The sequence below is a fragment of the Adelges cooleyi genome, unplaced genomic scaffold (assembly GCF_023614345.1).
Source record: "Adelges cooleyi isolate 19-005CV unplaced genomic scaffold, UGA_ACOO_1.1 ACOO_flye_CR_arks_rails_tigmint_CR_PRNA_421, whole genome shotgun sequence".
In the NCBI taxonomy this organism is placed as follows: Eukaryota; Metazoa; Arthropoda; class Insecta; order Hemiptera; family Adelgidae; genus Adelges; species Adelges cooleyi.
The window spans coordinates 4705-17358 of NW_026096103.1; the positions used below are offsets into that span (position 1 = coordinate 4705).

A 12654-nucleotide genomic window follows, 5' to 3' on the forward strand; every position below is an offset into this window, starting at 1 on the left:
CCAAATATGTGACCAACAAATTATAAGTATTAAAAAAAAAATTGAATCTTGTCACGTGTTAATACTATATATTATCTTCCTTTGGGCAGAATACAGTCTGGCGAGAGTTTACCATCCTCTCTCTCTTAGGTAACCAATCTAGGCCATGAAGTCTACTTTCGGTCAAAATAAAACCATAGTTACGCAATAATAATAATAATAATAATTCGCAACAAATGTGTGTAAAATCAAGATTTTATTTTAGAATTTATTTATTTTATTTTGCATATGATAAATAGCTGATGATTATAAAGATAATATTGCTAATATTAATGATAGTTAAACATCAATACACCATAATAATAACATTACATACATCTATGTAAAATAAAATAAATTAGTGCATTATGACAAAATTGTTTATTTATTTATACATAATATTAAAATAAATAAACATTTGATTACTAATTACTAGTATCATTCGTTTTCAGGTGTTAATTCAAGTGGAATACTTAAATTCTGTTGTAGTTGTGCAGTTAGTGTTTGCATTTGATCACCAATGTCGTTTGCTGGTACTTGGTAGTAATTGTTGCTGAATCTTCTGTACATTACAGTATTTTTGACTAGATTCCCTAACAGTTGCACTTTACATACACCACTATAATATGTACAAGACGTGTTTGAAGTTGTTTTTAGACTAACCCATATTGCTATCAAAACACAAATTCTATGACTAGGATACGTCGGGTTATGCGAGTAGATTTCAGCTAAAAAATCAGAAAACTGTTGTTAAAAATTGCCAAATTTAACTTATTAGCTCCCATATTTCTTTTTTTTTTTGCATGATACAATTACTAAACGTAATGAAAACAAATTATACAATTATATACAAGGTGATTTTTTTATCATGAACCAGTCAATTTCTCACTGGGTTTAATTAGTAATTGAGTTTTTTTTTTTAAATTGTTATTATAAAAACGTAATCTCAATTTTTTTTATAACCCTCCCAACTTAGTTTTTTCGATTACAACTTTTGAAACTTAAATGGTAACGTATACATTTTATTTACTTTTTTAATTGAGAATAATGTACTAAACATTATGAATGGCCGATAACCAGTTTCGGCTAACTATTTTTTAAGTTATAAGAGTTTAAAAGTTAGGATGGGAGGTCGGGAAATGCGCGCAGATAAAAATAAAAATACTCTCCACCTTTCCTCCTGCCATAAACTTGAAATTTCAAAAATAGTTATCCGAAACTGGTTATCAACCAGACAACATTTTTAGTACATTATTCTTAATTTAAAAAGTTACTAAAATATATACCGTACGATTTAATTTTCAAAGTTGCTACCAAAAAAAACAGTACAGTGGTTTCGGGGTATAGTGGGGACGAGTAGGTCACAGGTTTACAGGAATTTTTAAATTTGAAAGTGATAAAATCACTTTCGTAAAAACGCTTCGATGCAAATCGGTAGTTAGTATTTTTAAGCCAGTACAGTCCAGACCAAGCACAGTGTAAACCAGCAAAGTAAGGAAGTATTAAATTAAGGTGCTGTATTTACAAATAATCATCAAAACGTTTATTTGAAAGTGATTTTATTCAATTTTATCACTTTTCTTTATAATTATTCCTGTAGTCTTATAACCTCTCCGTCCCATCTATGCTTTCATTCCAGTATGCCTATAATCCACTGTACTACTCCTTTCGGGAAAAATCACTTTCGCTCTGACGCTTTGATGCTTATTTGTAAATACAGCACCTCAATTTAGTACTTCCTTACTTTTCTGGTTTATAATGTGCTTGGTTTGGACTGTAGTGACATGAGATACTCAGATTTAAAAATGTCTTTAAACCTGTGAACTCCCCTTCCCTACTATACCCCGACCCCACTCTACTGGTTATTTTTTTGGAAAAACATAGTGGCCCAAATAACACATAATCAATTTAAATTCAAGAAAAACTGTAGTGCCGAATTTTTTTTTTCGTTTAATATAGTATGGATACATATGAGTTCTAATTACTAACAAATTTTTTACTTAAATTCTTCGAACAACGGCCTAAAAAACTAAAAAAATTTGCACCGTCCCTAAAAGGATGGGAAATGGGTATAATTAAAATTTGATACAACTGACGTGTGCGGGCATACTAAATAAATGTTTCTTAAAAATTTTAACTAAGTAAGCAAGCACCAATGCATAGTGTGAATTTTAATATTTATTATAGCATCGAAGGTAAAACTAAGTTGGAAGGAGGGTAATAACAAAAAAAAATGTGAAAAATTGAGACCATGTTTTATAAGTACATTATTAAAAAATAAAATTCAATTATTAATTAAACCCATTGACATATTGACTGGTTCATGATAAAAGAATCACCCTGTATAACATGTATAACAGTAAAAGTCTCAGACATAGTTGAAATAATTATTAGTAAAAATAAGATTAGTTCCCGTTAAAGATAATTTTGAGTGAACGATAACTATTTGGGGATAGTTATTTTTTAAGTTATTAACAGAACGAAAGGTTAGGGAAGACTAATGGAGTGAACTAAGGGAGGGAAAGTTAATTCAAAACTAATTATCTAAAACTAGTTCTCGACCAATAACATTTTCAGCAATTTATTTTAGTTGTAAGAGCTCTTGAAAAAAATTCAAATGTTATATTAATTATTATTATGTTAGTAAATATTATAAAATAATAAAAAATTAGCATTAAAACTCTATATTTATAATCACCTATTTTTTTTTTAAGTACATTTATTATGACGTTTTCAGTATAATCTCTTCTCGCCTTTCCAAGTTCTTTCAATTGTGTAGTTTGAGAACCTGTATAAATGTATAAATGAATAACTGGTTTAAAAATATAATATTTATTAATATATTCGTATTTAAATTAAAATTCAATGTCCTAATAAGTACAAACAGAGTAGGGAGGAACGAAAAAATATATGTCAATTAGAATATCAGCAGTATTATCTATTCATGGAGTCTAGAAGGTCTGAAAAAATAAAATAGAGATCAGCGTTGGTTCGAAAATCAGCTAAGGTAAAGAAGCTATGTTAAGAAAACTTTGGATAGCGATGTAGTCGTGAAGAGGGTGCTGTATTTTTAGTAAAAAGGCGATATAGGCTAAAAACGTATTCTGTATTCTCTCAATTCTTATCTGGCCCTTTCCTTAAAATTTTATTGTACTACTACTCCATTCTAGAACCCTTAATAAAGTTTTCCCAACTTTAACTCGATTGTTGTGTAAACAAAACTGTATACAAAGCAAATTGTATTGTTCCAATAAGATATAAGTTATGTTTACAACTAACTAGTAGCTTCGTAAATTCTATTTCTCTCATCATCATTAGGAGTACTACCTGTAACAAAAAAAAAAGTAATTATATAGTTAATCGAACCTGTTTGTTATACTAATCCATAACAGTAACTTTAAAATTGAGATTGATTTGACCAATTAATGAATGCAAATTTAGTTTTAACATAAAACCCACGTCTTTTAAGGCCCTTTTACCTACCGAATTTAAGATCTTTAATAGAAAAAACTTGATGGGATGGAATACCATGAAGAAAGTGATCGTGCAGTAGCGGATTACGGTTCATGGAAAATGTTAAAATATAAAAATTATCAGTATACAGTGATTGACCATGGGAATGAGCCAAAATAAAGAAAAAAACTAGGTTCAGTATGTAGGAGGCAACAGTTAGTCCACAGTTAATGTAATAATAAAAAAAGGTTTATGTCTTCTACAAACAAAAGAAACTTCTTGTTTTTGCAAAATCCCCTCTAATGAGTTTTTTTTTATCCTTTATTTTACATATACGATCTATACAATTTTAGTATAGTAAGTATATATGATAGTTAGTAATGCTATGATTCGAGTATAGAGTTTTGACTATCAAGTCACAAGTATTTATAAACTTAAAACGTCTTGACAACAAATAATAATTGTTACCTATGTTTATAATTATTGTATATTGTGGTAAATGTTAAAAATGTATATACACCGTTCAAAATATTACTTTAATATAATAGTCGTTCTATGTAATTAATTATACCCAAATAAATTGTACTTAAATGTAATTACTGTATAAACAAAAAATGTATAAAGAAAATGTTATCGTTCAACCAAGCCATAAAATCTATTTATAACTAACGAATAACTTTGTAATTACTTTTGCTTGAACTTGGAACAGCAGCCAGAGAAATTTCTGTATTATAAATATAAAACAATTATACACTTATTTGAACCCAGTTGTTATATTTATACATAACAGTCATTCTAAAAATAAAATTAGTTAGACCAACTAATCGAAGCTAAATTTATTAACAACATAAAATAACTCTGTACCAACGTTTGAATGAATGCCTTCATCACTCTAAACTTTATAATAATCTATTTTTTTATGTTTATTATTTTGTCTTTTCTATTTAGTTAGGTACCACTCTTATGTGTTTTAAACATTTACTTTATGGTCAAAATTGTGTAAGCAAAAAAAAAGATAAAGTAAAATTTATCTTAATTAAAACAAGCAAGAAGTTTTATTTACTACTAACGAATAACTTTGTAATTACTTTGATTTTTGTTATTATTCGGAGTACATACCACTCCATTGATACCTGTTATAAAAAAACAATTCAATTATATAGTAAATCAAACCCGGTTTGTTGTATTTATTCAAAACTGTTTCAATTAAATAATGCCAAATACTATATTAGAATAAAGCCGATAAATCCCTCTCCACTCCCGCTCAAGAATCAAATTAAAATGTATGTGTACTACAGAAAAAAAAAAAAAAATTAATGTATCTCTATAACAAAATCATAAATTATCAATATAAATAAAAAAAATTGATTGTGTTTTTTCATAAAGAATCATGCTGTAAAAAAGAAGTATAAAATAGTAATATCTTTAAAATTGTATATTTATATTTACCTATTTTTTTAACATTTTGATTAATACAACTTTTCGCCTTTTCGCCAAATTCGTTGCGTTTTAAAGTTTCTTTACATTCATAAATATATAAATATATATATTAAATATGGTTAAAAATACAATATTAATTAATATATTCGTACTTATATGTTTTATATTGATATTATTCTTTTACGCATTTATTACACAAGTAACGCATACATAATACAATAGGTATATGAAAAACAATACAGGGTGATTATTTTATCATGAACCAGTCAATTTTTCAATGGGTTTAATAAATATTTGAATTTTTTTTTTCATACTGTTTTTATACAATGTGATCTCAATTTTTAACATTTTTTTTTTTGTTTTTACCACCTCCCAACTTAGATTTTTTGATAGCTATCTTTGAAACTTAAATAGTAATGTATATATTTTATAAATGTAGTATTACTTTTATCAGCGCGCATTTCCCAACCGCACTTCCCCTCCCATCCTAATTTTTAAACTCTTATAACTTAAAAAATAGTTATCCGAAACTGGTTATCGGCCAGTCAAAATTTGTAATAAATTATTCTATATTTAAAAAGGTAATCAAATATATACGTTACCATAAAAGTTTCAAAAGTTGTAATAAAAAAAACTAAGTTGGGAGGGTTATAAAAAAAATTGAGATTACGTTTTATAAAAACTATTAAAAAAAAAAAAATTCAATTATTCCCAGTGAGATATTGACTGATTCATGATTAAAGAAACACCCTGTATACAGTTTAATAAGAAGTATGATACGAAGATAGAAAATATATAATATGTGACTTCATACAAAATAGAAAATTACAATAAAAAAGGGTAGAGGTAAGAATATAAATATAAACAAGAAACATTGGCACTATGCAATTTTCTATGAATACGATGGTTACAAATGATTGAAACCAATGTAACAATTAAATTCAATCAAGTAATTAGAATCCAAGGAACAATTAAACCTGAAATGGACGTAACCATATTCGAATCTATGATGACAATTTTTTTCCTGGCAAACGGAATCGAAAACGATGTTCAAAAAAAGCTATAGTGCTTTTATTAGAAAGTGAAAAAATTCATAAAATCGCATTCAGTATATGCGTTCCAAGTATACCAGACACTCGTAATTTCGCTACATTAATTAGCCTTTTAAATAACTACTATAAGCCAGTAAGGTCCTACATTGCTGCAAGACGTGCGTTTTATTAAGCCAATAAACGTACAGATGAAACAGTTGCCGAACGAGGTGCCTTAGTCTAAAACCTTGCATCCAAATACAATTTCTATCAATGCACGCCTATGTCATTTTCGTAGTGGGTATAGATCCAGGCAAAGTGCAAACCCGACTACTTGAAGAAGATACTTCTAAAGAAAGCACGAAATTCACAAGCCTCTCAGAAAAAGTTTCTGCCAAAGAGGCCACTATGAAAGGTAAAAATAATTGAGAGGACGAAGTCGACCAGAGGCAATCGTGCATGTTCAAACCAGCTGATCGCCCGACAACTTCAAATAAACCAAGTTTTAGGATATGTGGTCGTACAAACTAACCACAAAGGGATTGTCGATTCAAGGACTACAGCTACAACGTCTGTAATCAAAAAGGTCATTCGGGCTCATATGTGCAAAGAAGGTTAGAATGATAAGCAAAATTATTGTTGCAAACTAAATTTTTATCTAAAAAGTCAAACGAAAATTCAACTTGTCCGATACATGTCCAATGTACTCATTTGTAAAAATAAAATTGAAAAATAATATAATATTGAAATATAAAAAAATTGTTTAGTTAATCAAACCCGGTTTGTTGAATTAACAGTTTCAATTATCAATGCCAAATATAGTATTAATATAAAGGTAAATTACCTAATGAATAACTAATAATTAAATTTTTATTCACCTATCTTAATTATTTCCTGTTGTAAAGTATGTTTTTCTGTCATTATGGCATCTAAATTTGAAAAAAAAATAAATTGTGATGTACATATTTACTTGTAATAGAAACCTATATTTTACATATAATTCTTTGTGAAGCGTTAAAAATATGATATTTGAAATATATAAAGGTGAGAATTAATTACCACTTAGACAGGCATAATTATGTGTATCTGCAAGTTCTGAAATTAAAGCGAAAACTTTGTATACATAATGATTATCAAACGACTGTGTGGAAATATTTTCATAAAATGCGATTAAAATTATTACCCGGTACAGTGAACATTTGGTTAAAAGACTCTGAAATAAGCAATACAAAAATTAATGGTATTAAATTAAATTTTCTCTTTTATCATAAACTAGAGTAGAAAAGTTAAGAAAAAATAATACCCATGTGTATTAGTAATTCGAAACAAAAGAACTATTAAATAATAACAATTATATTAAATAAGTTTGAAACCTGATGAAAATACAGTGGCTGAATTGAATTATATGGAGGAGTAGAATAAGATAAAATTAGATTTTTAAAAAGTCTGAAACGGGTTACCATTATAATATTGGTTGGGTCGTGTTGCAGTGTGTAAAACAATTTGGCAGTGTAAGGGTTAAAGATACATTTTTGTTGTTTTTTGTATAAATTACTTCTATAACCAAGATTTTTATTTGTTATAACATAATTATTATTACTCATTACGTAGCAATCTCTATTTATCATGACTGTAAGTACTTGCTCCAATACATCTAGAACAAACAAATAAAAGTTTGATCTATAGAAAAATTCTAAATAAATTCTAGTAAATGTTCGTTTTCATGTGCGATAGTGCACACACCCAATGGAAAATATAAATCGACCGCATTAAGAAGATGCCACTCCACCCATGTTTTAAGAAGTGGAGTGCAGGAAATTATTTATAACATTTTAACATAACAAAGTCAAAGTTCACATTTTTCAGGTGTTGGAGGTACATTTTTTGTAAGTCATTTTTTGGAAACACTGTATCATGAAAGCAAACTCATATTTTTATACAGTAAGAATGCATGTGCGGCGTCCGCTTAAATATGTAAATACATTTATATTTGATTTGCAAATAATTTGACATTTAGGCAATCATTGCACAACAATTTTATATTAGTATATTAGATATTATTATCCCTGTGGACAGGGGAGGAAGAATTCTTCCAAGGGCCTCACACCTGTCGTAAAAGGCGACTATAGTGACGTTGAGCCGAACGTTAAGTAGCCTTCTATGGGACCACTTCTCTTGCGACATACCTTCCCCGGCCCGCAGTTAGCGCCTAGCGCTACTAGTCGGTCCGTGGTCGTAGGGGACCCCATTTGGGGAGAACCACAAAAGCCAAGGTACGCCCATATCAGATATTATCTTACTTTCAAAAATTTTACCTTTATGTTTAGAAGCTTTCCGGAGTTGTTTGTCTGTAGTAAATGTTTTTAAAAAATAGGTTTGTATAAAAATCGTACAATTTAAAAACTCACAGAGTTAGTCTGTATGATTATAAAATATTACTTACTTGAAATTTCAACCAACTCTATATATTCCTCTGTAGAGAAAAAGTAAATATAAATTTTTTTAGAATTTTATCTGCTTTGTGTGTGTAAGTATGAAAATAAAATACTTACTTATACTTATATCTGCCAAAACATTTACGCAGATAAATGATAATAAAATACAGGAAATTTTCATTTTTATCTGGAAAAATAAATCTTAGGATAATTCGAGTTAATTTAAATTACTTGAGTGGAATTTTTTTTAGATGTGTAATGTAGTTGAAGCGGGTAGATTTTGGGACAAACATTTTTATGGTATAATCGAAAAAGAATAATGTTTTGGACAAAAAAAAATCCTCAGATTAATTATAAAAATATATTTTTTTTTTAAAACAACTAAAAGTACAAGTTGAAAAACAGCTTGAACTTGACTTGTATTTTAAAGATACAAAATTGTATTGTAAGCCTACAGATATTTGAGATAATTGTATATGCTATAGTTCCATTTTAGATCTACCTTCGTTCTAATTTTCAGATCTAAATCTCTAAAACTGCTTGAAAAGTGAAATAAAGAAAATGTTCTATCCCTTCTAGAATATAGGGTTTATGGTATTTTGTTGGTTTGTCGATAGTACTATGTTAGAAGAACAAGTCATATGAATTTAGAACTTTTTTGACTATTTTTAAAAAAGTTATAGACCATCGTAATTTTAAGTTGAAAAATTTGTACAATTTTTGGGTGTTTTCTCGATTTCGATAGGGAAGGGGTTACTTTTTTAATTTTTGACCTATTAAAGTGCCTTCCAGGTATGATTTTTGATCTATAGAGATGCTACACGAAGAAATCGGTTCTGTGGCTTACGAGATATTGTGGGTCCAGACACAAAAATAAAAAAAAAAAAATTAAAAATTAAAAATAAACACATTAATGTAAAAACAATACTTTATCAGCTCCACACCGAAGCTAAAACAACCCATTTTCTAGCGTAATGTTGTTAGTTTATTTACAAAGCTGTTTTTTAGCATCGATGCCGAGCTAGTATTCATATAAAATGTGTTTTGTTTTTTGTATCTCTAAACACGATACCATCTTTTTCTATGGCCTATAGGTATCCGAAATTATATGTGATTTGGTTACGTTGGTGGGTTAAAAGTTCGAATTGAGTCAAAAATGTAATAGAACGTTTATCAGCCATGCCCCTATACTTGAATAACATCAAATCCAAATTTCAATTTCATCCATCTGATTGGAGACACCCATTTTTTTGGACAATATAAAATGATTGAAAATTAATTTTTCCTATAATTTTAGGGGCTTGTATTTTTTTTTATAGTTTTCAATACTTAGAGAATTTTTATAATAATTTAATATGGTTTTTATTCCATAGTATTGTAGACAAAAAACTAAGATGTGTCTTAACTCTTACATAAGTCGGGTCACCCGGTAAAATGTTTATTTAGAGTATGTGTGGTATGGATGAAAACTTTTATCATTAACAAAGCAGCAAGATACTACGAACAGTTTTTTATTTTTATTTTAAATTACAACTACGTTCTACTTCTACGTACATTTTGGTTGTCCATATTTCGACAATACAGTAAAATAAAATCATATTTTGCAGTGTAACGTTGTTAGTTTATTTACAAAGCTGTTTTTTAGCATCGATGTCGAGCTAGTATCCTATGAAATGTGTTTTGTTTTTTGTATTTGCAAACACGAAACCATGTTTATCTATGGCCCGATTTACTTTAGGTATCCGAAATTATATGTGATTTGGTAACGTTGGTGAGTTAAAAATTGGAAAAATCTACTTAATCACACACAAAACCGAGAAAAATCTGGAAAAAATTGTCGGTTTTTCAAATTTCAACTTTAAATTTCTCTACTCAAAAATTGGTATTTGGTATTAAAAAATTGATTTATTATAAAATATTATGGAGTAACATGGATTCATATGTTTAGTATATCAAGTATGAAATATAATTGTGTATATTATTCTTAGATAAACGTATTTAAAATTCATCCATCTCTGTTTGAAAGCGTACTTACAACTTTTGAAGTCTGAGAGTATTACCTACTTATGGTCTTGATGTATAATGTAATAAGACAGGTGGATTAAAGTAATCGAAGGTCTATATGTTGAAAAAATATGAAAATTAGAAAAACATATCGGAAGTGAACAATTTTATTAGTTTTAAAGTTTTGATGATATTACTTACTTTAACAATTGCAACGATACTATTAACAATTGCCGACTATTTCAATGGTTTTTTTATGCTCGAATGGCATCTGTTATGTCGACCAAAACAATGCAGTGTAAATATGTTTCTCAGATTTGTTTTTGCAAATACTATTAACATATGCAACATAGTCATTTTTCGTTTTGACTAACATATTAAACTATTCCTAAGCGGAGATTAAACGTTTTACTAACCAGTTGTTAATTTTACAAAAACCGTTGTATAAGGCGGTGGGGCATACTTTATTTTCAATTCATATTTTTTATAAACTTATTATTTTTTTTATATTGTTTTTATACAATTTGATCTCAATTTTTCACAAAACTATTTTTCAAGTTATAATAGTTTTAAAGTTAGGATGGGAGGGGAAGTGCAGTTAGAAAATATGCGCAGATAAAATTAATACTACGTTCCTCCTTTCCTCGTGCCCTAAACTTGTAACTTCAATAACTTCAAAAATAGTTATCCGAAACTGGTTATCGACCAGTCATCTTTTTAAGTACATTATTCTTAATTTAAAAAGTTACTAAAACATTTTACTTTAATTAGTTACCATTTAAGTTTTAAAAGAGGTTATCAAGAAACTAAGTTGGGGGGGGGGGGCAAAAACAAAAAAAAATTGTGAAAAATTGAGATCAAATTGTATAAAAACAATATGAAAAAAAAATTGTAATTTTTTATGAAACCTGTATATATAATATAGGGTGATTTGTTTATCATAGGCCACTCAATATTACATAGGGTTTTATAAATAATTAATTTTTTTTTATGTTATTGTTTTTATTCAATGGAATCTGAATTTTTAAATTCTTTATTTTCACCTCCCTCATAGTTTAGTTTTTGTGACAGCAACTTTTGAATTTTAAATGGTAAAGCATACATTCCATTAATTTTTTTAAATTGAGAATAATTTACTAGTCGATAACTAGTTTTTGATACCTATTTTTTATCGATTTTGAAATTTTTGAAGTTTAAAGTTACAGTTGTGGGACCTATAATATTATTTTATTTCAACACAAACCCGCAATGCAAATTTGTTTTTTTCAAATAAACCAATTATAATTTTATTTTATTTATTTATTGTAAATTAACGCCACGGGAGCAACAAAAACTAATATGACTAAATATTAAATTAAAGTATAACCTAGTTATAATAAAGAAACAATACAATTATAATTAAGACTATACTCATAAATAATATCAGTTTTATTTAGACAAAATAAAACACAGAGAATCGAAGATTATACCAACGTGCATGGCATTATTTATTGTGCGTAGGGCTCGGTCTAAGGGGGTTGCGTGACCATAGTAATTAGTCTTATGAAAATTTATTTTGAAGGTAGATGGTTTTATTTAATTAAATGAAGGTGTTGTAAAAGATAACTTTACAAGTAATTCCGGTGATGAAATGATGTACTTATGGTAGTTCAAATGTCATTTTTAGTTAATTAATATTTTGTGATCCTACCAACATTTTACATTTTATAAGCATTACGGACATTCGGTTATATAATATAAAATCAAACTTAAAATTAAAGGTGTTTGACCATCGTCAGTATATTACGCATCAGAAATTTCTTTTCAAAATATATGGTCTAAAAACGGTATATAAATAAAGGGATGATGAAATAAATGACATTTTATATGTTAAATTCTAAAATACCAAACAACAACAAATCTAACTTATATATGTTTAATTTTTTCAATTTTAACAAGCAAATCTTTATAAAGAATTATATAAATAATAGATGGTGTTTTATGTTAGTTTTATAGAGAAAACTAACGAAGACTTACACTAAATAATATGTGTACGTTTTTCAATTGATAGAATAACATAGATGCCTAGATACGAATTTGTGTATAGTAGGGCCAAACCAGTATAGCCCAAACCAAGCACACTGCACAGTATAAACCAGCACAGTAAGATAGTATTATACGTAAGTGAGTATTACCTAGTAGTTGTAGTAGTAGTAGTAGTAAGTGATTAAGTAATAGAGGTCCATGTTTAAAGATAAATATACAAATACCAACAAGAGCATTGTACCTAATGG

The 12654-nt window shown here is 28.0% G+C and overlaps 1 protein-coding gene across 1 annotated transcript; it reads right to left on the reverse strand.

The window, feature by feature from the left end:
* Positions 1-456: 456 nt before the first annotated feature.
* On the reverse strand, positions 457-7130 carry LOC126842053 (uncharacterized). The gene is made up of 9 exons (XM_050578907.1): positions 7126-7130; positions 7002-7037; positions 6821-6871; positions 4921-4989; positions 4560-4604; positions 4160-4195; positions 3298-3345; positions 2717-2806; positions 457-746 (listed from the first exon to the last, which is right to left on the reverse strand). The coding sequence occupies exons 3-9, from the start codon at positions 6861-6863 to the stop codon at positions 457-459; spliced, it is 621 nt and encodes a 206-aa protein (XP_050434864.1). The 5' UTR covers positions 6864-6871; positions 7002-7037; positions 7126-7130.
* Between the last annotated feature and the right edge of the window lie 5524 nt (positions 7131-12654).

What these genes read in the sequence shown, in the direction of transcription:
- LOC126842053 (XM_050578907.1), bottom strand. Translation starts at nt 6,863, where the DNA reads ATGACAGAAAAACATACTTTACAACAGGAAATAATTAAGATAG. An exon ending in TAGAATTTACGAAGCTACTA is followed by an intron (nt 2,807 to 3,297) that starts GTTAGTTGTAAA and finishes ACATTTATACAG; the next exon opens with GTTCTCAAACTACACAATTG. An exon ending in TGTACTTAAAAAAAAAATAG is followed by an intron (nt 747 to 2,716) that starts GTGATTATAAAT and finishes CTGATTTTTTAG; the next exon opens with CTGAAATCTACTCGCATAAC.